Genomic DNA, 23,388 nt, shown 5'->3' on the forward strand with positions numbered 1-23,388 from the left:
CAGGTTGCTCTTTTAATTAAAGGACAACACTGGATGTCGATAAAATGATGAAAAACGTGGACCATAAAAAAATGGATAAACTGAGGAGACTTTCTGGGCAGAAAACTTGCAGAAAAAAGTGGCTGAGCTGCAGGCGAAGGAGTTCATGTCACCCGTGGGTCTGTTCACCAGTTCAGGTGTAATTCTGATGGTTGTTTGTTCCCCTATTCCCCCTTTCCTTTACAAGAGTTGCTTCTTATACGGGGTCACTGACCTAAGCTGTCTAAGCCTTACTGCCCTCAGTGGCTTACAATAACTAAGTAGCTGAGCAACAACAGGTGGCACCGACAACTCAGATGTGCTCAAATGCTCATATCTGCAGAGTAAGCTGCAGTGATGGACGCATTCAACGTCTGGCATGTATTCGGCATTGGCCAATTTTGTAACGCAGTCATTATTAATGCAGGAATCGAGAAAAAGCAAAAGATCTGTTTCCGCCACAAAGCGAGGAAGGGGTGGAGAGGATTAGCCATATGGTCCTGAAAGACACTCAAAATAACTGTTGCTTTTCCTTTTACTCACAATAAAGGCTTATTGGGGCTAGATTAACTGTATCTGGGAGAGTTTATGTTGTCTACCAAGCTGATCTATGGTGTTAAAGCACATTATTTAGAGATGCACCGATTAGGCTGGTCCTGACCATACAGATTTAAATTTTTTTATATAACCTGCTGATTGAGGAATGTTTGATACTAAGGACTGTGGCACAAAACCTAACATAAAGCCACAGGTTCTTTGATAGAGGAAGTAATGTTTAATCCAAGAGAACAAGAAGGATTTACAAGATTTTTCCCTATTTACATGTCAAACCATACGTTCCTGACGCTTACCTGACATTTTATGAAAAAGTGCTTCAGATTACATGTTTTTGACATGCTGATTACAGATCAGTGCCAATATAAAAGAATAGAAATCCCCTTTATTGTCACTCAATGCGCTGCACCAGCAGCAAATTGACAGGCAATTTAAACCATCCATATTCACACATAACTACGTATAACTAATAATAAAAGACTGTGATGCAAGGGGCAAATATACAAAATATACAGCTGAGTAGGTTGAACTGAACAATGTGCAAAACATTAATTTGTATTTGTGCGTAAAAAACACCAACACTACAAAGAAATGAAAAAAAACTGCAATTAACAGCAGGGATGTAAACAGCGTATTGAGTTTGTTGGGAACAGTGATGGTTATAAAGGCTAACAGCTGCAGGGAGGAAGGATCTGTGATAACGCTCCTTTGTGCATCAAGGATGCAGCAGTGTGTCACTGCAGGAGCTCTCCAGCAGCTTAATGCATGGTGGGCAGGACACTGTCCAACAGTGAGGCTGTTTTTGCCACAGTGGCTCTGTCTCCAACTACCTGCGCTGGGTCGAGGGGGCATCCTAGGACACCGCTGGCCTTCCTGATGAGCTTATCTAACCACTTCCTCTCAGCTACAGATAAGCTGCAGCTCCAACAATTGACACCATAGAAGATGGCTGATGACACCACAGAGTCAAAAAAAGGTCTTCATGAGCGCCCCCTGCAATTCAGGGATTGTTATGAGTTTGCAGCTCTTGGAAGTAGCACCATATTACCAGATTTCAGCCCTATAAAGTCTAGCAAAAGTAAAAAAAACTGTTAATTTATTATAACCAGGTTATAATAAATTAACAGTGGGTAGATTAGCCAGAAATTGTACTCAAAAAAGAGTAGCTCTACTTCAGCATATTTTCACTCAAGTCAATGTAAAAAGAACCCTACCAGGAAATTACTTAAGTAAGAGTAAAAAAAAGTAAGGTAAGGTAAGAAGGCTACTCAAGTATTGAGTAAATATTTATACCAACTGATTTAATATTAAAAAATGATGTAATTGGTCAGGCAAAAATATGAAATGATGTACAAATTCTGGTATTTTAACGACTAACATAAAACATTTACAAACAATAACAATTACAAAGTAACAAATTCAGCCAGAGGAAACACTTTTCTAAACAACGTTTTTCAACATAAAGCTTGTGAAACCAAGCAGTTAATGTATATACTGTAAATTAGGACAGTGCAAACTACTTCCAATGACAATATTTACTGTTTAATGCGATTACTTGACTTGTAAATGGCTCAGTGAGGTCAGCAGACAGAAAATAGTTTTAAAACAAAAAAACTTGTGTACAAACAGGAAGTCTCACCTTAAAATAAACTGTAGATGTGTCTCTGGTGCATTTTTGGTCGAAACAAGTTTGTTCTTTATTCAGTAAAGTTACTGACAGTGGATAGAGGAGCCAAACATTTTACTCATGTAAGACTAGCGATACCTCTTCATAATATTTACTCAAGTAAAAGTAAGAAGTACGGTGCAGTAAAACTGCTAGAAGTACATTTTGTTCAAAAAGTTACTAACTTAATGCAACTGAGTAAATGTAACTAGTTACTACCCATCTCTGATTATAACTGTATGTTTAATACAAGATTAATCTGCAACAAACAACATCTCGAGAAATAAAATGCTGAAAAGTTAAAATCAAATAAAATATTTATAACTATAAACTGTAACACGGATTAAAAAATGAATGACTGGGCAACATTTTTGCCACTTTATGGAAAAGTTGCGAAGACTTGGCAGATTTTGATGTATTAAATTTGTTTTGTCATGATGGATGAAGCTTTTTGTAGGCAAACAAAGGAGTAAATGTTTCAGGTGAGAAGTGGTTGTTGCTGAGCATGTTTGGGGTTAATCTAACTTAATTTACTGTCGTCTGAAGTGACCGATGGTGACTGTTTGTGTGACAGCTGCGTCAGCATCCCCAGCTAAACCGACCTCCATCTGCTTCTTCTGTTCGCTCCACTTCTGTGATTTTTGTGACGTGAAATAATTTCATTACATGGCGAAATTATTTCTTATATTTCTGCTCAAGGCTATACTTTTCTGATGGTATCTGAGGGATCTGATGATGCAATTAAAGCTTGAAACTGCCTAATGGTAAATCAGATTAAATGTATGCACATAGACGAGTGTAAAAAGCATTTCCCCCTTACAGATTCCTTCAGTTTTTGGTTTCTTGAAACGTAAATGTTTGGTACGTAAAAATTATATTAGAAAAAGACAATTTTAGTAAACACATTTTAGTAAAACAAAGAAAAAGTTTTCAGAAGAAGATTTGCTCAATTAAGTGAAACAAGCTTTTTAAACTTAGCCCAATGTGAGAGCCAACTTTTGAAATCTTGAATTAACTGTAATTAACCAAATTTTTCGGTTTGGTTTCACTATCCACACCCAGATCTGATTACTGCCCGACCTTTAGAGTCAAGAGACCACTCTAATAGAACCTGTGTGACGACACGAAGTAGGCTACAAGATTTTAAGAGAACACATCATGTCCTGATTTAAAGATGAGTAAAGGGTTACAAATCCATGTCTAAAGGTTTTGGGGCTCCAGTAAAGCCCAGTGAGAGCCATTCTCCACAAATGGATGAAACATGGAACAGCGGCGAACGCTCCCAGGAATGATTGGCCTACTGAAGTTAATCCAGAAGCACAACGAAGTTTACCAGAAATCGGGTACTAACTGGTTGCATTTACTTGACTAACTAAAAAGTACTTTGATCAGTTTTTTTACTGCACCGTCATTTTTACTTCTAATTGATCAATATAATTTTTAAGTAATGCTACTCTTACTTGAGTACAACGTCTGGCTACTTTACCCACCTCCGGTTACATCAGGGAGTCAAGTATTAAATGTTTTAACTAAAAATGTACCAGACACATTCCTTCACAGGAGTGAGACTTCTTCTATGTGCAGAAGTTTGTTTTAATGTTATTTTCTATCCATTGAGCCTATTGTGCCATTTGGAGGTTACCTGAATGGTATAAACTGTCTGTGTAAGTATTTATTCACCGTTCTAACTATTGCTTTCACAAGCTTTGTGCTGTGAACAGAATTAGATCTGGAAATATGTATTTATTTTGTGTGAATTCATTGTATTTTAATTATATTATTTTTTAATTATATCCTTTTTAATTTAATTGTTTAAAATACCACAACAGCTGATCAAACTTGAGGAATCTTTTTTTTTTTTTTTTTTTTTTACCAAATACTTTGTTATTCCTACTTAAGTAATTATTTTTGCATCTTTTTTCTTCAATTGGATTAAAAGTGTATTAAAGTGATGCTGCTATTACTTGAGTACAAGTTTTGGCTGTGCTGCCCACCTCTGGAGGTCACAAAGAAACCCAGAACACCATCTAAAGCCTTCCTAACCTCAGCTCCTTTAGTTAAGGTTCAGTTTTTTAACAACAGGTCGGTGTTTCAACAATCAGAAAGAAACTTAGTTTAATTGAGCTTGAAGATGAGAATAACAGCTGTCCAAAAAAAACATAAAGGCCAAAAAAAACCATCTTGATGATCCTCAAAATGGTGGGAAAATGTTCTGTGGGCTGAAGAGACAATAATGTTACTTTTTGGAAGATGTCGCCTGGTGTAAAACTAATACAATGTAGCGCCTAGGGCTGGACAATAATTCAGTAACAATATATATCGATCTATAAACGTATATCAATGATTAGGAAAAAAAAAAAGGTCAATAAAAAGTTCAATAGAAGAACAGTTTTTCTACCTTTTGCATCCCAGCCTGTCATAGGTTAATATTACAGTCATTACATCCTCCCAGCCAATCACAAACGCAGACCCAGGAACCAAGCTCCGCCCCTTTTAAAGAGTTCAGAGAGCAGGCGTTGTTGTTTTAAAACTTGCAATTTTGGTAAAAAGTTGGTTGAATAAATGGTTGCGTTTTAATTCAGTGAGAGCATAAAATGGCCAGGGCTGCAATTAAAATATATGTTTAGAATTTGTTGGTAATTATTGATATTGATCAATATGATTTCTATTTTATCTATATTTTTCTGTCGTCCAGCCCTAGTAGCGCCTACACTTAAATGTGGTGGTGGTAATATGATGTTCTGGGGCTGCTTTGCTAACCTGACTCTAGCCAGATTGATATCGCTCCGCCTAGCTTCACTGACATCCATCTGGGACATCTCCCATAGAGAGTGATTTCTCCAACCAATTTTATTGTCCAGCCAATCAGGACGCAGGGCTGGAGTTTCATAGATGTGACGTAGTGGAGAAGCGACCGTGAGACTGTTTTGATTCAGACAGCAATGGCGGCTCGCATCGAGGAAGCAAGCGTTAGCATTGATGCTGCTATTTCTTCCGTGTTGTCCAATCTACCTGATATTGTTTCATTAAAAGAACATCAGAGAACGGCTCTGAAGGCTTTTGTTGGTGGAAACGATGTTTTCGCCCTTCTCTCGACCGGATTTGGCAAGTTTTGTGTTCCGGGACGCGTCTGCGAAGCGGTTAGCGCGAACCATGTTAGAAGGCCTTTAGTCCTCGACGCGGTCGGCCCGGGATCGACTCCGACCCGCGGCGCTTTGCCGCCTGTCTTCCCCCCTCTTCCTGTCAGCTCACTGTCAATAAAACGCGTGCCACTAGAGCCGCAAACACATTTAAAAAAAAAAGTTTTGTTTTTTCCTGCATCGCTCTCACAGCGTCACGGGTTAGCTTCGGTGTGAGTGGTTGAAATAGCACGTTGATAAAGATGACAGACAAGTGGCTTATCCAATCATATGCAAGGATTTTTGATAAGCCCCAGCCTTCAATAAAGGCAATTCCTATGGAGATGTCCCAGATGGATGTGAGTGAAGCTAGGCGGAGAGACATACATATGGCTAGGGTCAGGTTACTGCTTTGCTGCTTCACCCAAGAAATCTTGAAGGAGAGTTTCCGCTCAAGCGCTGTGCTGCAGGACAGCGATCCAAAGCACACCTGCAAGTCGAGGCCCGACTGAGATACTGTGGCCTCAAACAAGAAACACACCAATGTGGCTGAATTAAAGTAATTCTTCAAAGAAACGTCGGCCAAAATCCCACGACACAGGGATGTAAAACAGCCACTGCCAGTGAGCACAAACGCTGGAAGGCGATTGGAGGCTCCAGCAGGCAAACACTTTTCACAAAACGGCAGGTGGATTTGTGTCGTTAAGATGTGAAATTTATTTATTTATTTATTTATTCATTTATTTTTCACTCTATTTTCTCAGGTATCACTTTACTCATGTCAGCGTAAATGATAATACATATGATTTAGCAATGGTATCAAGGTGTTACTCTATTGTATCTGTTACACTATGTCGGTTGGTTGTGCTGTTCTTTTTACATCACTCTTTCCAGGTGATGAAGCAGACGGAAGACGTTTTATCATTCTTTCCCTTTTATCTCATCTTTCTTTCACCTCCTCTTTCTTTTTTTTCTCTTCTTGTTCTTCCTTTACTCTCCTAATTTCCCACTGTAGTGTCCACATAATTTAAAATTCTCCCCGCAGGAATCACAATAAAACTATTGACATGCATAAATCAAGCGGAGCTCTGACATCAATTCTTACTGTCACATTGCTAGACAGGACACTGGGGAAAAAAAAAAAAAAAACGTGAAATTTTAATGTTTCAGATCATCGAAGTTGTTTGATGATGTGAAACATTAAAATGTGTCAAACAACAACAACAACAAACAAACAGGTACAGTAGAAATCTGCCACCACTTCTTCAATGTGTGCAACTGTCCATGTTGTAATTGGAGCATCCGTGTGAAGGAATCAGTTTACCTGCTGAGTAACAGAGCGGGTGAGTCAACGTGCAGCAGGTAGGCTTAGCGTTGGCTGACCTATATACAGTAAACACACAGACAGCTGGACCGAACCGAAGTCCTGGCCGGGTCAGTTCAGACTGCTCTCAGTAAACACACAGCTGGTCAGAGCAAGAGGAAACACCGTCACAGTGGCCATCCTCGGATATTAAAAATAAACTGATCCCGTGCAATCCGTCCTGTCTGCTTGTGAGCAGATAAATGGATTTCTTTTCCCGCTGCGGCGTCGTTTGCCGTCCCAAACCTGGAGCTGAGCCTCTGAATCACTGTTTATTGTTCAGATTCAAAAGCACTTGATCACAGACAATGTTTGTTGTTCTTCTTCCAGATCTTATTGTTAGAGTCATTCAGCAAAACATGGGAGGAATTAAAATAGAAGAATGGAGAAAGGTATGTTGGTTTTATCAGAACATTTCACACTTTATTAAAGCTTTGTGCAGAAGTTTAGGAACCAGTCACGATTTCCTTTTATTTTGCTTTCAATTAGGAAAAGTTTTAAAGTAATCATGGTTAATTATTTTCCAGGCTTTCAAAGTTGCTCTTCATGCTTTTTGTTGCTTTTCCCTAAATGTTCTTGGTTTGCTGTGTACTTTACTACAACAGCATACCACAGAGTCCATGCTTAAAAATGAGAGACTTAAGTAATAGCTGTGTATAGCAGATGAACAGCATCTTGAATGCATGAAAATGACTAGAAAAACATCCTGCAAAAATCTAAATATGCTTAATCAAATTTTAGATTAGCTGCTTTTGGAAATGACTAGAAATGACCATGTCGGTGCCAAAATAGTATTTCTCTCTCTCTCTCTTTTAAACTGTGTTGTCTTTGCTGTATTACATAGATTTAGCTCCAGAAATATAAAATAAATGGTACTTTTGGACTGGCTTCTTGCCAAAGTGCCAAACGATTTAATGAAATAATTTACTCAGTTCTCACTGATGTGTAAAGAAAACATGAAAGTATTCATGCCCTTTCTGTTTTTCCACATTTTGTCACATTTCTACCACAAACCTGTGTGGTTAATTGGGATTTCTTCTGAAAAATCAACTCAAAGCCCTACATCCACAGTGATTAAAGAAAAAAAACCAATACATTATTTTCAAAGGTTTTTGCAAATAAAAAGCAGAAAGAGGGGGCGTGCAATAAATTATCTTCAGAAAGTTACTTAGTAAAGACAGATCAGCAATGTGTAATATAATCTCTGCATAAATACAGTCGTTCTATAAAGGCCTCTGAGGTCTTTTTGGAGAACATGAGTAAACAAACTGCATCATAGAGAGCAAGAGACACAGCAGAGGTGGTCAGGGATCAAAGTTAAACCACTTTCAGGTTATAAAACAATATCCAACACTTTGGAATCGCCTTTTGGATCTACTGGAACGTTGTTCAATCTATAGTACAGAAATACTGCAAATTTAACGAGTCGTTACGGGCCACAAAACTGCAAGGAGAGCATTAATCAGAGAAGTAACCAAGAGGCCACCTTGAGGTTTCTCTGGAGGAGCTGCCTTCTTGCTGGACATGCCCTAAACCTACAGCGAGAGCTACAAATGGATTAAATAAAAGCATATTGATGTGTTGCAATGGCCTAGTTAAAGTCCAGAGCTAAATCTAGTTTAGAAACAGCAGCAGAACTTGAAAAATGTCTAATCTGACCAAGGTTCAAGTCAATCTCATGAAATCCCAATGAAAGACATTTATGTTTGTGGCTGAAACTAAATGGCTTGAGAAAAATTTCAAAGGGTAGAAATATCTTGGCAAACAACTGGATGTCTGATGATTTGTAGGTCAGATATCAGAGATTTAGCAAACAGAATTTAAGGAATAAGTGAAACCGTAAAGAAAAAATGGGGCAGCTTTTTTTTATCAATATCACTTTAAAAGATTGCCAGCAAACAACAATAAATACATAAGATATAACCTCAGACTGCAAGTTTACTGGAGATATAGGAAGAAGGGCAGAAAATAGATTCTATAAAAAGTTAATGTGTGTCTTTAACATCTTCATTTGACAGTTTAATGGTCTCTATGCTGTGATTCTCAGCCTGTTTTATGTTTCCCTTAACAACGCCTCCTCAACCTGTCCATGATGTTGCTGTCACAGCCAGAAAACGTCCTCCTGCTGCTGCAGGTAAACCCCCTTTGATTCCTTAAATGTCACCGAGGCGTCATACGTTCTTGATTAACGTTCTTCCTCTCTTGCAGTGGATCCACTATGAGTCTGGTTTCCTAATATGCGCGGTCTTTGGAATCGTCTTCGTGGTCCTCACCCCCATCGTTGCCACCTGTTTCTGCATGTGTCGATGCTGCGACAACTGCGGAGGTGAGATGCATCAGAGGCAGAGGAAAAACGCCGACTGTCACCGAGGGTTCTTCACCGCCTCGCTCATCGCCACCACCATCTTCATCATGTGAGTGCTCCTCCTCCTCCTCCTCTCCTTCCTTGTCATCACCACGAAGTTGAGGTTTTAGGTAGGAGGAATCGCTTTTGATTCCCAAACTGTGCGCATTATTCACCCTTTTCCACATCTTCTCATGTCGCATCCAACTTCAGTTTATTTTACACGGACTTTATCTGGCAAACTAACACAAAGTGGTGCATAAATGTAAAGTGGAAGGAAAATGATGCAAAGTTTTTAAGTTTTTATTATTAATACAAGTAAAAGATACATTTTTACTTTTCCTGAAGAGTTTTTCATTACCACTGTCACTACATGCATGCCTAATATGAGGGATTGCTGCAAATTCAAATACTCTGCAATTAGCTGAGGTTCCTCTTATGAATAATTTTGTACTAATTGGCATGATAAACTGAGCTTAACATTGTTTTATGACTTGGATTTAATTGGACAATATTTGTTTAATTTAAAATCTATTTACGTGAAATGATTGAACTGAATTGGCTTTGTTATAAACGAGATGTTTTAGTGTTGTAAAGTTCCCTGAGATTACATTTGTTGTGAATTAGCCCCATATAAATAAGCTGGACTGAATTGAAATGTGCTTTACGAGCATTTTTCTGCAGAATATTTGCTTTCTTTGTGTTTTACAAATTGCTTAGTGGTTAAAAAACATGAGAAATATTTTTTTGTTTCAAATTTTTTCACCCAACAAGAACTCAGAATCAGAATCAGAATCAAGTTTATTGCCAAGTAGGTTTGCACTTACAAGGAATTTGACTTGGTGTTGATGGTGCAGACAAAACCGAACTTTGTCTTTGTCTGTGTTTAAGACTGGGCAGGAGTTTTGAAAACTATAAAAAGACATTCACTGCTCAATGGAGTTTACATTTTATAAAGAAAAGTGCAGCTTGAAAACTGACAGCTGATTAAATTGCTTTTTATTGTTCTGAAGAACACAAAGCCAATAGAAAATATGAAGAGTTCAGAGCTTTAAGTGAAGAGAAATAAAGAATTATGGGTTAAATACATCTGCAACAAGTATGCCTCCTCTAAAACTATCAAAGGTCCAGCCACAAAGAAATAGCATAAAGTTCGCAGCTCAATTAGAGTCCAATTTGTTTCTGCTTTTGGTTATTTATATCAGAAATTAATAAACAAAGAAAGGAATGTTTCCAAAAGTCAAAACCCTGCACAGAAAAGCTAACAGAAGGGTTGAGGTCCTGGAGATAAATGAACATATTGTGAGCACATGCGCCACCATCTTGGGTCAGCAGTAATGCAGGGCACCAAGCTGCTGCTGTGAAGCTAAAGTCTGACCGGGGGACAGGATCAGGGTTTCTGCAGGACAGTTAGGTGTTACTGATACGCCCGGGCTGACTGGGAGCGGCCTCTGTCTCTGTCTGAATGAAGCCTTTCACATCACAAACAGCCGCGCTCAGGCTCACAGAAACACGCACAAAGGTCCTGAGAAGGTTTTTGTTCTCTCATGCAATTTTTATCTCAGTTTATTTCTTGGCCAGGGATCTTACACAGCACTGACTACTGGAAAAGTAAAGAGTTTAAGGCGTTTTCCAGGTTTGAAAATATGTGGGGACATATAAGGAGGGTGGAAAAATGTTTGCATTTCCAGTCTTTACTAAAATTAGTTTGATAAAAATGTGGATTTAAATAAAATCTTCCAACCAGTGTTTTTATTTTACTTATTTATTTACTTATTTATTTATCTTACTAACAAAACAAAAACAGACAGATGCAGTATTCCTATATTTTTTGTTTTACATTTAAGAAAATGAACTGAAAATGAACAGAGAAATTCAAAAATCTGAATCTGGAAAAGGTAGAAATGTTTTCATGAAAAAATGCCCTGAAATCCAGTTTCTTCATCTTTCTCAGACGGTTCTGTGAAAAAACAAAGGCTTGCATGACGTTAAGTCCTTAAAGGTGTTTATATAATAAATAATCAAAGGTTATTACACTTGTCACGATAACATGAGATCCCAATAACATGTTTTAATTACAGTTAGTGTACTTTAATCTCAAATTACAATTTTTAATGAATAGGAAATTATTACAATCATAAAATAAAAGGTTCCATTAACATAAATATGGTAATTTGTTTTTTTGTTTTTTTAGAATCAGATACTTCCCAGATTCATCAATAAAAGATTCTTTATTCTTGAAGCTAGTTTTCTATTTATTTACACATTTCCGAGTTAAAGCAGGTGACTTTCTGAGCTATGCGGTTGTTCTCTTAGGTGCAGAAGCAGGTTGTGTAAACTGTTTAAAGGGTTTTTTTTCATTCAGAGTCAGGGCAGCTTAGGCCTAGCTTAAATCCTTTTGACTCCAGGTTTGGTTGCCAGCTAGAGCTTCAATCTAGTGACACCCATTTATTTTATAATTTTTGACAAATGCCGTTAATAAAGATACCAGTAAGGCATTCAGGGACTCGCATAGACAAGAGAACAAGGACAGAATTAAATTAGAAACACAACATTAAGAAAATACATCGCTGTTGAAGCCCTGCGTGTAATTCAGGATACATTAATGAGAAATAATGTATTATGTGTCTCTGTTAGTGCTGTCAAACGATTAAAATTTTTAATCGCAATTGATCGCATAATTTCAGTAGTTAACTCGTAATTATTTGCTAATTAATTGCATATTTTATCTATTTATTTCTAAAAGTGTAAAAGCCTATTTGGGCATTTGACACTAGTAAAAAACATGCTTCTACAAAAAATATTTTTATTTTTTATTTTCAAGCACGTTTCAGATTTGGAATGAAAACATCCTGGTGCCACAAAATGTCTCATAATGCCAATAATGGCTAAATCGCTAATCATAACTCCCTGATGTTTACACAATGTGTAAACAAATGTGTAAATAAATAAATATTTCTGTGTTTAGGGAGGGGAGGTGTTGACCGTTTGGCATTTGTTTGGTCACGTGAAAGTGATGAGGGGTGTTTAATGAAGCAGAGAGACAGGAAGCACAGTGGCTATAATTCAAAACTGTAAAAACGCAAAACAATAAGATAAATGAAAATACTGGAGCTTAACAACACAAAAAAATATGCAGTAAAAATTAGATTTTGAGTTTCCCAAACACTTTATTTTATTATTTATTTTCCAGAGATTTTCAGGTTTTGAATGAAACTTTCATAATATTGTTTTACTGAAATTTTATTATACTTTGGGATCCGTTTTTAACCCCTGCTATTGTAGCTCTTTGAGATTTTATTTGAAATGTAAAGTGCATTATAAATAAAATGTATTGTTATTATTATTATTATTATTATTATTACTGTTGTTAAAGTATTTTAATTCTGTTTACAAGAAGCCAGATTTGTCCCATGAAATAAACATTCTGTAATTATAAAGATAAATGAAATTAATGTGTTTAATGCTGCAGTGTTTGTTTATACACACACACACACACACACACACACACACACACACACATATATACATATATATATATATATATATATATATATATATATATATATATATATATATATATATATATATATATATATATATATATATATATGCAGGATTTAATTTTGAGTTGGTCTTTTATAGCAAGGCTGCCTCCTGCTGGTTCATTTTGGTCACTGCATGTCTGACCCTGTCCCTGTCTGTGTGTTTCAGTCTTGGAGTTTTTGTCGCCTACGCAGCCAACCACAACGTCAGCACTCAGATCAAGAGCACCCGCAGACTCATAAACACCAACATGAGAGACCTAAAGACATTCGCCAACAACACGCCAGCGGTACGCTCTGACACACACACGCTGACCCATAGTTGCGTGTAAAACAATAATACCTGACGTTAGTGTGTGTCCTGCTGCAGCAAATTGAATATCTGACCGCCCAGTACACCACTGCAAAGAACAAAGTCCTGTCAGACCTCGACAGTAAGATTATTTGTGTTTGTCTAATGTCTCTGGCATTAACCGTGCTGTTGTCATGAGTCTGATCGGTCTGTGATGCCCGGCAGACATTGGACCTTTGCTGGGAGCCAGAATCCACAGTCATCTGGGGAAAGAGGTGGTTCCTGCGCTGGATGCTGCCCTTCGTATGGCAGGAGGTAACAGGTTCTTATTTGGCCTCCAGCTGAAGAATAAACTGCATGCATTAATTAACAGCATCTTTTATTTTATTTTATTATTTTATGTATTTTTTAAAATATTTTTTTGTTATTTATTTTTTGTTTATTTGTTATTATTATTTTTATAATTAACAGTATATTTTATTTATTTATTATCTTTTTTATATTCAATTAACATCATCTTTTATTTATTTATTTTCATTTTTTAATTAATTAATTTATTTTGTTTATTATTTTTTATAATTTCTTTTGTAATTAACAGCATCTTTTATTTATTTATTTTTTATTTATTTATTTATTTTGTTTTATTATTTTTTACAATTTCTTTTGTAATTAACAGCATCTTTTATTTATTTATTCATTTATTTTTATTTTATTTTTTGTAATTAACAGCATCTTTTATTTATTTATTTTTAATTTTTAATTGTTTTATTTATTTTGTTTTATTATTTTTTATAATTTCTTTTGTAATTAACAGCATCTTTTATTTATTTATTTTTATTTATTTATTTATTTATTTTTTTGTAATTAACAGCACCATTTTTAAAACATTGTGAGATTGGATTTTTGAAGAGTAACACGAATGCATCGCATCAAATAAAACCCTGACATTATTTGTATTTTTTCTTTTTCTTTAAATGGTACCTTTTTCATTTCTTTTAACCTAAAGCAAAAGTTGAGAGTGCTATAAAAGGTAAAGAAAGCTTATCTGGATCCAGTGGTGCCGTGTTCGTGTTTATGTTGTATTTGTGGGAGTATTAGAAACAGACCTTAACAAAATATGTTATTTGCTTCACAGGGGCATCTTAAAAACAATGTAAATCATTAATAAAATGTCATTTTATTTCAGTAATGGAAATTGTCACGTGAAACCCTTATGTTATAAACATTCATTCCAGACATATTTTCTGTTGATTCTGATGAGAAATTGGCTTCCAGCGAATCAAAAACCCCAAAGTAATTTTCAAAAAATAAGTGCTACAGTTTATTAAATAAGACTAATAAAAAGGAATCATTTTATACAGAAATGTTGATCTACTTAAAACTATGTCAGTGTACTGTAATGCAGGTGCACTCAATACTTGTTAGAGGCTTCTTTTGACTCGATGACTGGTTTTGCTTCACAAGCCTCCCTTTTTTGCCACACTTTTTCCTTCCACTAAATTTTCCTGCTAAGCTTTTTTAATAATGTCAGTTGTCAGCAACTATCTGCTAGACGTTGCACTCCTTTTTTTATTAGTCTTATGTAATACTGTAATTTTCAGAGAAACTGGATGTATTTTTTTAGCTGTAAACTATAATCATCTACAGTAAGAGACATATACATTTAAAATCTGTTTCTGTGTGTGTGATTAATTAGAAGTGCAAGTCTTATGTTTTGAATGTAATTGCTGAAATAAATAACATTTTGGTGATTTATTTAGATGCACCTGTATGTGTTTTGTATTGGACTGTGGATTTGTGGTCAGTGTATAGCTTTATTCAAAATAAAATTCCCATATTATTGTGTCTGAATGTCCTGGCTGCCTCGGTTTCACTTGTCCGTTGTGGTTTTTAGCCATGCGGGAGACCAAAGAGGCCCTGGAGAACGTCAGCTCTGCGTTGGAGATCCTGCAGGAAGGGATGGGTAGGCTTCAGGCCAGTCTGACAGGGGAGCGCTCCTCCCTGTCCAACACCCTGTCCGACCCGGCCTGCACCAACGGAGCCGTGTCCCCCACCTGCAACACCATCCGCTCCACGCTGCCGCAGCTGGGAGTCAACGCCGACTTCTCCAAGGTGGGGAGACTAAAAAGGAGAAGGTTTTATATGGTCCGCATCATCAGTCCACCTGTCTCTGATTTCATTCATCCATCCGTCCGTCCATCCATCCGTCCGTCCATCCGTCCATCCATCCATCCACCCATCCATCCATCCATCCATCCATCCGTCCATCCATCCATCCATCAGTCCACCTGTCGCTGATTTCATCCATCTGTCAGTCCATCCATCCATCCATCTGTCCCTTTATCCCTCCGTCCATCCATCCGTCCATCTGTCCCTTTATCCCTCCGTCCATCCATCCATCCATCCATCCGTTCTTCCATCCATCCATCCATCCATCCATCCACCCATACGTTCTTCCATCCATTCATCTATCCATCCATACGTTCTTCCGTCCATTCATCCATCCATCCATCCGTTCTTCCGTCCATTCATCCATCCATCCATCCATACGTTCTTCCGTCCATTCATCCATCCATCCATCCGTTCTTCCGTCCATTCATCCATCCATCCATCCATCCATCCGTTCTTGCGTCCATCCATCCATCCATCCATCCATCCATTCATCCGTTCTTCCATCCATCCATCCATCCATCCATCCGTTCTTCCGTCCATTCATCCATCCATCCATCCACCCGTTCTTCCATCCATCCACCCACCCACCCACTCATCCATCCATCCATCCATCCATCCATCCATCCATCCATCCATCCATCCATCCACTCATCCGTTCTTCCATCCATCCATTCCTCCATTGTTTTGTCCGTCCATCCATCCATTAATCCATCCATCCATCCATTCATCATCCTCTGATTCCATCCATCCATCCACCCTTCTGTTCTTCCATCCATCCATCCATCCATCCATCATCCTCTGATTCCATCCATCCATCCATCCTATCTTCCATCCATCCATCATCCTCTGATTCCATCCATCCATCCATCCATCATCCTCTGATTCCCTCCATCCATCCATCCTATCTTCCATCCATCCATCATCCTCTGATTCCATCCATCCATCCATCCATCCATCCATCCATCCATCCATCCGTTTTTCCATCCATCCATCCATCCATCCATCCATCCATCCATCCATCCATCCATCCATCCATCCGTTGGTCAATCTGTCCATCCATCCATCTATCCATCCATCCATCCATCCATCCATCCATCCATCCGTTGGTCAATCTGTCCATCCATCCATCCCTCCATCCATCCATCCATTCTTCCGTCCATCCATCCACCCATCCATCCATCCATCCATCCATCCATCCATCCATCCATCCATCCATCCATCCATCCATCCATCCATCCATCATGATTTCTGTATTTCTGACTGTAGAATATCTCTTATAAGTGAACACGGTGGTCTCTGGTATTTAATACTGTGGAACTTATTTTAATCTGGAGAAATGTAATTTGTCATGAACAGATGTGCAGACATATTCATTAAAACGGCAATGACATGTTTCTCTTTGTTCTGTTCTCTCTGTCAGCTCCCGGATGTTAACCACGCCTTGACCAACATAAATACTGTACTGAAAGTAGATCTCAGCAACTTTGTCCAAAAGGTAACCGTCTGTTTCTCCACCTGTCACCGTCCTGCTGTTCAGCCTGAGGCTTTCTGCTCCAGTCACGATCTGTCTGCTCCTCTCTGCCTTTACCTTCCTCTGCAGGGTTATGCCTCCTTCAATGACACTTCAGCTCTGGTAAAAGAGCAAACCAGAAACATAGTTACAGGTATGTGTCTCTGGGTTAAAGGGCGGGAGGAACTTTCCTTTGTCAGATTGAAATAAGATTTGACCGTTTCATGTTCTTTGTTCTCCTGTCCTTCACATGCATGCTTTTAAATGATGAAACACAGCTCTGCCTCGTAAGTCCCGTTTTGATGTTCTTATGGGTCTGATGTTAATATAAAATTTGTATGTCCTGAAATGTATTTTAAATTGGCTGGATTTTCTAATCTCAGCGTGAGAATAAACAGCATCAATTAAGAGCTTGAAGGCTTAATGGAAGGGCAGAAAATATGATTAAATTATTATACCTATTATAAGAGCATCTGTACATTACTTACAGATGGCATCCTTACACATCCATCCATCCATTTTCTGTGCTGGGGGATGGACCACTGAGCTATATTATACACTGGAGTGCTGATTTTGCCAAAAAACTGAAGTCACTGGCCGCCATCTTGCTACTCCCTACTCTCACAGAATCCCATAGGATTTGGTTGCAACAACAAGCAGTTTTCTGGCTGTGTGAAAACGTTTCACAGGTAATTCTACAGTCAGTGGATGTACTAACACTATCAACTACTAGGAAATTAGCTGCTGAAATATTTTACATGTTATTCATATTAAATATATCTATCTATCTATCTATCTATATATATATATATATATATATATATATATATATATATATATATATATATATATATATATATATATATAAATATGTGTATATGTATATATGTATATATGTATATATATGTATACATATATGTAAATATATGTTTTTGTATATTATTATTTAGATATTTATAAATGTTATATACAGTATATATATTTAAATAAATAAAATGCAAAATATTTCAACACATGACTTTCTCAGAACTTGATAGTTTTAAAACATAACATAAAAGTATATGGCATTTGATATTTTAAAAGTTTTAAGCCCCCCCAGAACATGAGAAAATCCTTGTTATTCGATGCTGTAGCTCACATATTCCCTAGTTACTGGGGGAAAATAGGGAGTACCAATATGGCGGCTGGTGGCTTCACAGCGACTCGTTCTAACAGCGGGCGATTACCACTCCATTGTATAATATAGCTCAGTGGGGGATGGTTGGGTGGGGAGGTGCCTTACTGTGGTGCCCATTGCCCATGGAAGCGGGTTACACAGGACATCACAGTCCATGCACACACTCAGGACGATTTAAAAAAAACAATTAACCTAACAGACAACAGCCGTGTTTCTGGACTGTGTGTGGAGGAAACTGGAGAACCCAGTGAGAATCCACGCATGCACAGAGAGGACATGCAGACTCCATGCAGAAAGAGATGTGAACCCAATGCGTTCTGGCTGCAAAGCAACAGTGCTACCAACTGTGCTGTGCAGACCAGCACTTATTCAGCGTTTTTTTTTTATTTCTGAGCCCTACAAAGCACCTATACAACTTTCTCTGCAGTCACAGCTGCAACTCTTCAGCTTATTTCTCTCTCTTTGTAGAATCGGTCAGATTTGACGGATCTATGAACATCTTGTCATATATTCCCAATTAAATAGTTTGACTTTGACTGGGTCATTCTCACGGACGCCGAGAGCGGACATATTCAAATGTTTACTTTTCCATTGTTTTCTCGAGATAATGACATGATTAGTATGAGATAACGGACAGCGGGGTTTTCATGTTTCTTTGTCAGTTTCTCTGTGTGCTTGAAGCTTTACCAGAACAGGCTCAAGCTGAAAATGTCAAATCGTGGAGAACCCGGCATTGATCATGCATCAGATTTTACTTCTCTTGAGGTCTCACACAGGCTGAAATTGCAATTGGTCTGTCTTGTAGAGATAGGCTACATGCCATGACTTACATTCATAAGTCCTCTGCCGCTCTTGTATCATTTGAAGGACGGAATCAGCTTTAACTTACACGCCAATCATCTCGTGAATTTGTTTTCTCGAAATAAATCATTCCATTTTCACGAGAAAACGGTCTTTGTTATCTTTAGATAACGAGAAAGTTAACTCGGTATCTCGAGAAAACCATTGTCAAAATGTATGGGAGGGACACGTCCGCCCTTGGCTTCCATACTTTCTAACTCATTAATTTGCTTTATTCTGAGATTAACCAGTCTATACTCTCTTCCAGCTTCTGGCAATGTTGCCCTGGATTTAGCTTTAGATAAGATAAGATAAGATAAGATAAGATAAGATAAGATAAGATAAGATAAGATAAGATAAGATAAGATAGGCTTTATTGATCTCACATTAAACAAATTCACTTGCCACATCGGCTCATAAGAGAAGGTGAAAAAGTAGGAAAGGCGCATCAGTTATATACGGTGAATCTTAATATATACAGTGGATCAAAGAGAAAGAAAAAAATAAGAGTAAAAATACAAAAAGAAATAGGAATTTACATTCACGGTGATATATATATATATATATATATATATATATATATATATATATATATATATATATATATATATATATATATATATATATATATATATATATATATATATATATATACATATATATACATATATACATGTGTCACCATTCCCAAACCCTGATGAAGAGGAGTATCCCCACAGCCTTATGCTGACGCTATTATGAATTCATAGTGATGTGCAGGGTTATTTTATTGCCACAGGCGCACTAAAAAGTTTGTGGTGCCTGTACACGACTTATAGTAAAATGCAAAGCAGAGTTCTCGTGTTTCCGTCTCTTCTATTTCTTTTTCTTCTTAAGGTAAAGTAAAGGTGTTGAGTTTTAAGTCATTGTTATTTATTCTGTGATCACGTGTGTGCTTGCAGGAGTGAAAAGCATGCTGGATAAGATTGGGAGTGAGATCACTGCCTTCTCCAAAATGTTCCCAGTGGAATCCTCTCTTGCCAATTTCACCATATTTCTCAACGACAGACACAAGGTCATCGAGTCCTTTTACCCTCAGATCGACCAAATGGATTTCTACAGGTCCGTGCACCGTCTTCCAACAAAATGTTTGAATGGGTTTTATTTTTTTTTTACTGATCAACTGAAGCTAGACATAATTTATTCCCACAACAAAGGCAATTTGCAGTACTGTGCAAACGTACCAATAATAATAAAATAATTATAATAATCCATAATTTCTTTAAAGGAGGAGTCTGAATCTTTCCTGCTAACTTTTCATTTAAAATCTCTTTTGAAAGAATCAGATAAAATCCTAGCTGCTTAAGAAAGTAAGGCCCATTAAATCAGCGTTTTTTGTGCTGCAGGTGGATCGCCTGCGTGGCGGTGCTCTGCACGGTCGTCCTGATTCTGGCCTTCAACGTGCTCGGCCTGCTCTGCGGCACCTGCGGCTACGACAGGCAGGCGACGCCGACGACACGCGGCTGCCTGTCGAACACCGGTGGAAACCTGCTGATGGCGTACGTTGCTGTAACAACTGTAAAAACACGACATGTAAACATTAACAACTAGTTGGGCTAGTTGTTTTATGGATTTCATGTTTTTTTAAAAAAAAAAACTTATTCTTATATATCTGAGTTAATATACAATATTGACTCAGATATTTACGGTATTATAATGCCTTACAAACATATTCACACCTCTTTCACTGCAAAAAAGGGAAGTAAAAGTAAGTAAAATTTTTCTTGAAATTAGTGTATTTGTCCTTGATTTGAGCAGGTAATTAAGATAATCTGCCAATGGAATGAGGATTTTGACCCCTAAAATAAGATAATTAGATATACTGCACTTAATAAGATAAGGGAGATGAGTTGTTACTATTTTAAGTGCAAAAATCTTATTCCATTGGCAGATAATCTAATCTAATACCTGCTCTAATCAAGGACAAATACACAAGTTTCAAGAAAATTCTAATTACTTTTAGTTCTCTTTTTGCAGTGGGAACTTTTTTTTACATTTTTTACTGCATTTCTTTGGCTTTGCTTACCAGTCAAAACCCCAAATTAGGACCACTAGAGACAAATTAGAATTCAATTTTAGGGTTAATTTTGACTTTTGCTCGTCCAGCGGCGTGGGCTTCTCGTTTATCTTTTCCTGGGTGCTGATGGGCCTCGTTACCACTCTGTTTGTTGTTGGAGGAAACGTGGAGAAGCTGATATGTGAACCTCTGGCAAACCGACAGCTATTCAAGGTACTGACAGGAAATGTTCCTTCATGAAACACGAGTCTCCTCCCTGCCTCTGTCTCAATTCTTTCTATATCTGAACAAAGCAGTGATGCAATGCAATTTGTTGCCCTGTTGATTCAAATTCTTGTCTGTGCAGATCATAGATACACCATTCCTGGTTCATCCTGAAAAGAGGAATTTCCTTCCAGGGATGCTCTTCCAGAATCCAAACATCGAATTGACCCTGGGCAGCATGTACAGGTGCATAAAACTTTATAAAGTAAACAATCTTTCAGTTTTCATAGATCATTGTTTCTATGTCATTCACATTTTTACTAGAAGTTGCAAGACCTAAAGACAAAAAGCATATCATGCAGGTTTTTCAAAAGTATAGAATATAGTATATTTTAATTTAATGTGGCCGTGTTCTGGGTTAGGCTAAATATGAGAAACTTAGAACGGGGGTAAAAGTTATCCATATTCTAAAAGTAAAAGTGTCCATATTTTACACTGCTGGACTGCAACAAGGTTATAAGATGAGCTTCATGTGGCAAGGAGGAGAAAAGGGAGCACGAAAAAAAGGAGAGCAGAATTATCAGAAGATGATTTTTCGAATCATTGTGACGTTGCCCCTGAAAGTATGGAAAGCCAAAAGGGCCAAAATTCAATTGGTACAAATATCATCAAATGAATAATTATGATGTAGCATTACATACACAAATGTACCATGAAATAAGTGTACCTTTAATGCCACAATAAATAATTAAATATGCCATTTATTTATTTATTACTTTATTTTAAAAAATCAAATATACCTATAAATTATTAAATGCACAATTTAATTATGAAATGCCCAATTAAATTATGAAACATTATTTAATTAAACAGTTAAATGCCATTTTTAAAATAAATTTATTTAAAAATACATATAATTATTTCACTCTATATTAAACATAGAGTGAGATATTTTTACGTATCATTGCGGATCCCCATGTAGCTAATATGTTGCACAAGATGAAAATCGGATATATTTTTATTCTTTTTTTAAACAAAGGTTTTGTCCAGAAATGTAACATTCAAGCTTTAACTGTCCTCTGTCGATGTACTGCCAATTGAAAACGTGGACAATTCAGATTTTCTTTACAAAGGACTATTATTATTAAGTTATTTACATATAAGACATCTATTGTGTAAACTTAGGCTTGATTCAAAATCAAATGTAACAAAGATAAAATAAAATAAAAAGGTGATGCATGTTCCTTGGGAGAAATGGTAAATGGACTGAATTTATACTTTTTATTTGAGTGGTCGGTATGAATTTATACTAGTCATACCGACCACTCAAAGCACGTTACACTGGAGCCAAATTCATCCAACCACATCCACTGACGCAAACATTCATACACCAACATGTAAGAAACTTAGCATCAAGTGCCTTGCACAGGGGCACATCAACATCCCCTTCCATTCATCAATGTATAACATAGGTTTGTCTGGTTTATACTTAATTCAACGTAAAAGTGCATCAAAGAACATTATGTTTATTGATATATTTACAGACCAACAAAATTGTAATTTTTAGCTTTATCATTTGTGTAACAGAAATTTTTTTTAGTAAATTCTGCATGTATTTTACGTCCAAATTAAAATCTTTTTAAATTAAAATTTTTCTTTTAAAGTCTTGGAAAAAAAACACGTGCAAATAAACCAGTTGGGGTTGTAAGGATAGATTCTATTTAGCAGATAAAACAGGTGAGGAAATAATTTTGTTTTGTACTTTTATTTTAGGATCTTGAAAACAGGCCTGAAATTTGTCAAGTAACCTTAGAAATTGCATCTGAAAGTGCGAAAAGTGGAAACACTGGTGGGAACTTTGAGGTTGGGTGTGTAATGACAAGCTTTATCCAACAGGGAGTGCTATGAGAACAACGGCCTGTATCACGCGCTGCAGCTGGAGAACATCTTTAACATTAACTCCTTCCTGAACCGCACCGTGGTGAGTGCCACTGTGTCTCTGACTCGCTGATATGGCAGAAATGTTATGATTTTCACTCACTGGTGGGGTTCTGGATGTCTGCCTCACTTCAGTACAACAAGGACCTGGCCAAAGTGTTCGAAGGAGTCCAGGTGGACCTGAAGGACATCATGCTGCTGGACCAGGCCGGCAGAGATAACCTCATGAACTTTGCAAACGCAGGAGTGGGAGAGATCGACTATCCGGCTTACCTGGCTGAGGTAATCTGTCTCCCAAAGAGTAGATTAGAAATACTTCTTTATTTATTTTGTGTTTGTTTTTTCTTCCCACGCCACTGTCATGTGAAAAATAATTTTGCAACTGTATTTATTGCAAAAACAAAGTACGTCTTGCTGCCTAAGGATGAAATTAAGATAGAATATGAAATACACTGCAAAAAGAGAACTAAAAATAAGTAACATTTTCTTGATATGAATGTATTTGCCTTTGATTTGAGCAGGTAAATAAGATTATTTGCCAACATAATGAGTATTCTTACCCCTGAAATAAGATAATTAGATATACTGC

General features: G+C 37.1%; 1 protein-coding gene across 13 annotated transcripts in view; it reads left to right on the forward strand.

Annotated features, from left to right (window-relative positions):
• Window positions 1–23,388, forward strand: part of prom1b (prominin 1 b) — a 49,829-nt gene that overhangs the window by 13,458 nt on the left and 12,983 nt on the right. For 7 of the 13 annotated variants that reach the window (XM_021320209.2, XM_021320238.2, XM_021320208.2 and 4 more), the window contains exons 2-18: window positions 7,052–7,113; window positions 8,829–8,855; window positions 8,930–9,135; window positions 12,780–12,900; window positions 12,981–13,044; window positions 13,128–13,217; window positions 13,909–13,932; window positions 14,797–15,014; window positions 16,495–16,569; window positions 16,675–16,738; window positions 16,863–16,871; window positions 19,543–19,702; window positions 19,987–20,139; window positions 20,747–20,870; window positions 21,004–21,107; window positions 22,758–22,842; window positions 22,935–23,081. In XM_021320209.2, coding sequence (XP_021175884.2) covers window positions 7,052–7,113; window positions 8,829–8,855; window positions 8,930–9,135; window positions 12,780–12,900; window positions 12,981–13,044; window positions 13,128–13,217; window positions 13,909–13,932; window positions 14,797–15,014; window positions 16,495–16,569; window positions 16,675–16,738; window positions 16,863–16,871; window positions 19,543–19,702; window positions 19,987–20,139; window positions 20,747–20,870; window positions 21,004–21,107; window positions 22,758–22,842; window positions 22,935–23,081 — 1,733 coding nt within the window. The remainder of the gene's footprint in view (window positions 1–7,051; window positions 7,114–8,828; window positions 8,856–8,929; window positions 9,136–12,779; window positions 12,901–12,980; window positions 13,045–13,127; window positions 13,218–13,908; window positions 13,933–14,796; window positions 15,015–16,494; window positions 16,570–16,674; window positions 16,739–16,862; window positions 16,872–19,542; window positions 19,703–19,986; window positions 20,140–20,746; window positions 20,871–21,003; window positions 21,108–22,757; window positions 22,843–22,934; window positions 23,082–23,388) is intronic. The other 6 variants (XM_036137501.1, XM_036137504.1, XM_036137503.1 and 3 more) reach the window with 3 other exon arrangements.

Source organism: Fundulus heteroclitus, chromosome 5, assembly GCF_011125445.2.
Source record: "Fundulus heteroclitus isolate FHET01 chromosome 5, MU-UCD_Fhet_4.1, whole genome shotgun sequence".
Classification (NCBI taxonomy): Eukaryota; Metazoa; Chordata; class Actinopteri; order Cyprinodontiformes; family Fundulidae; genus Fundulus; species Fundulus heteroclitus.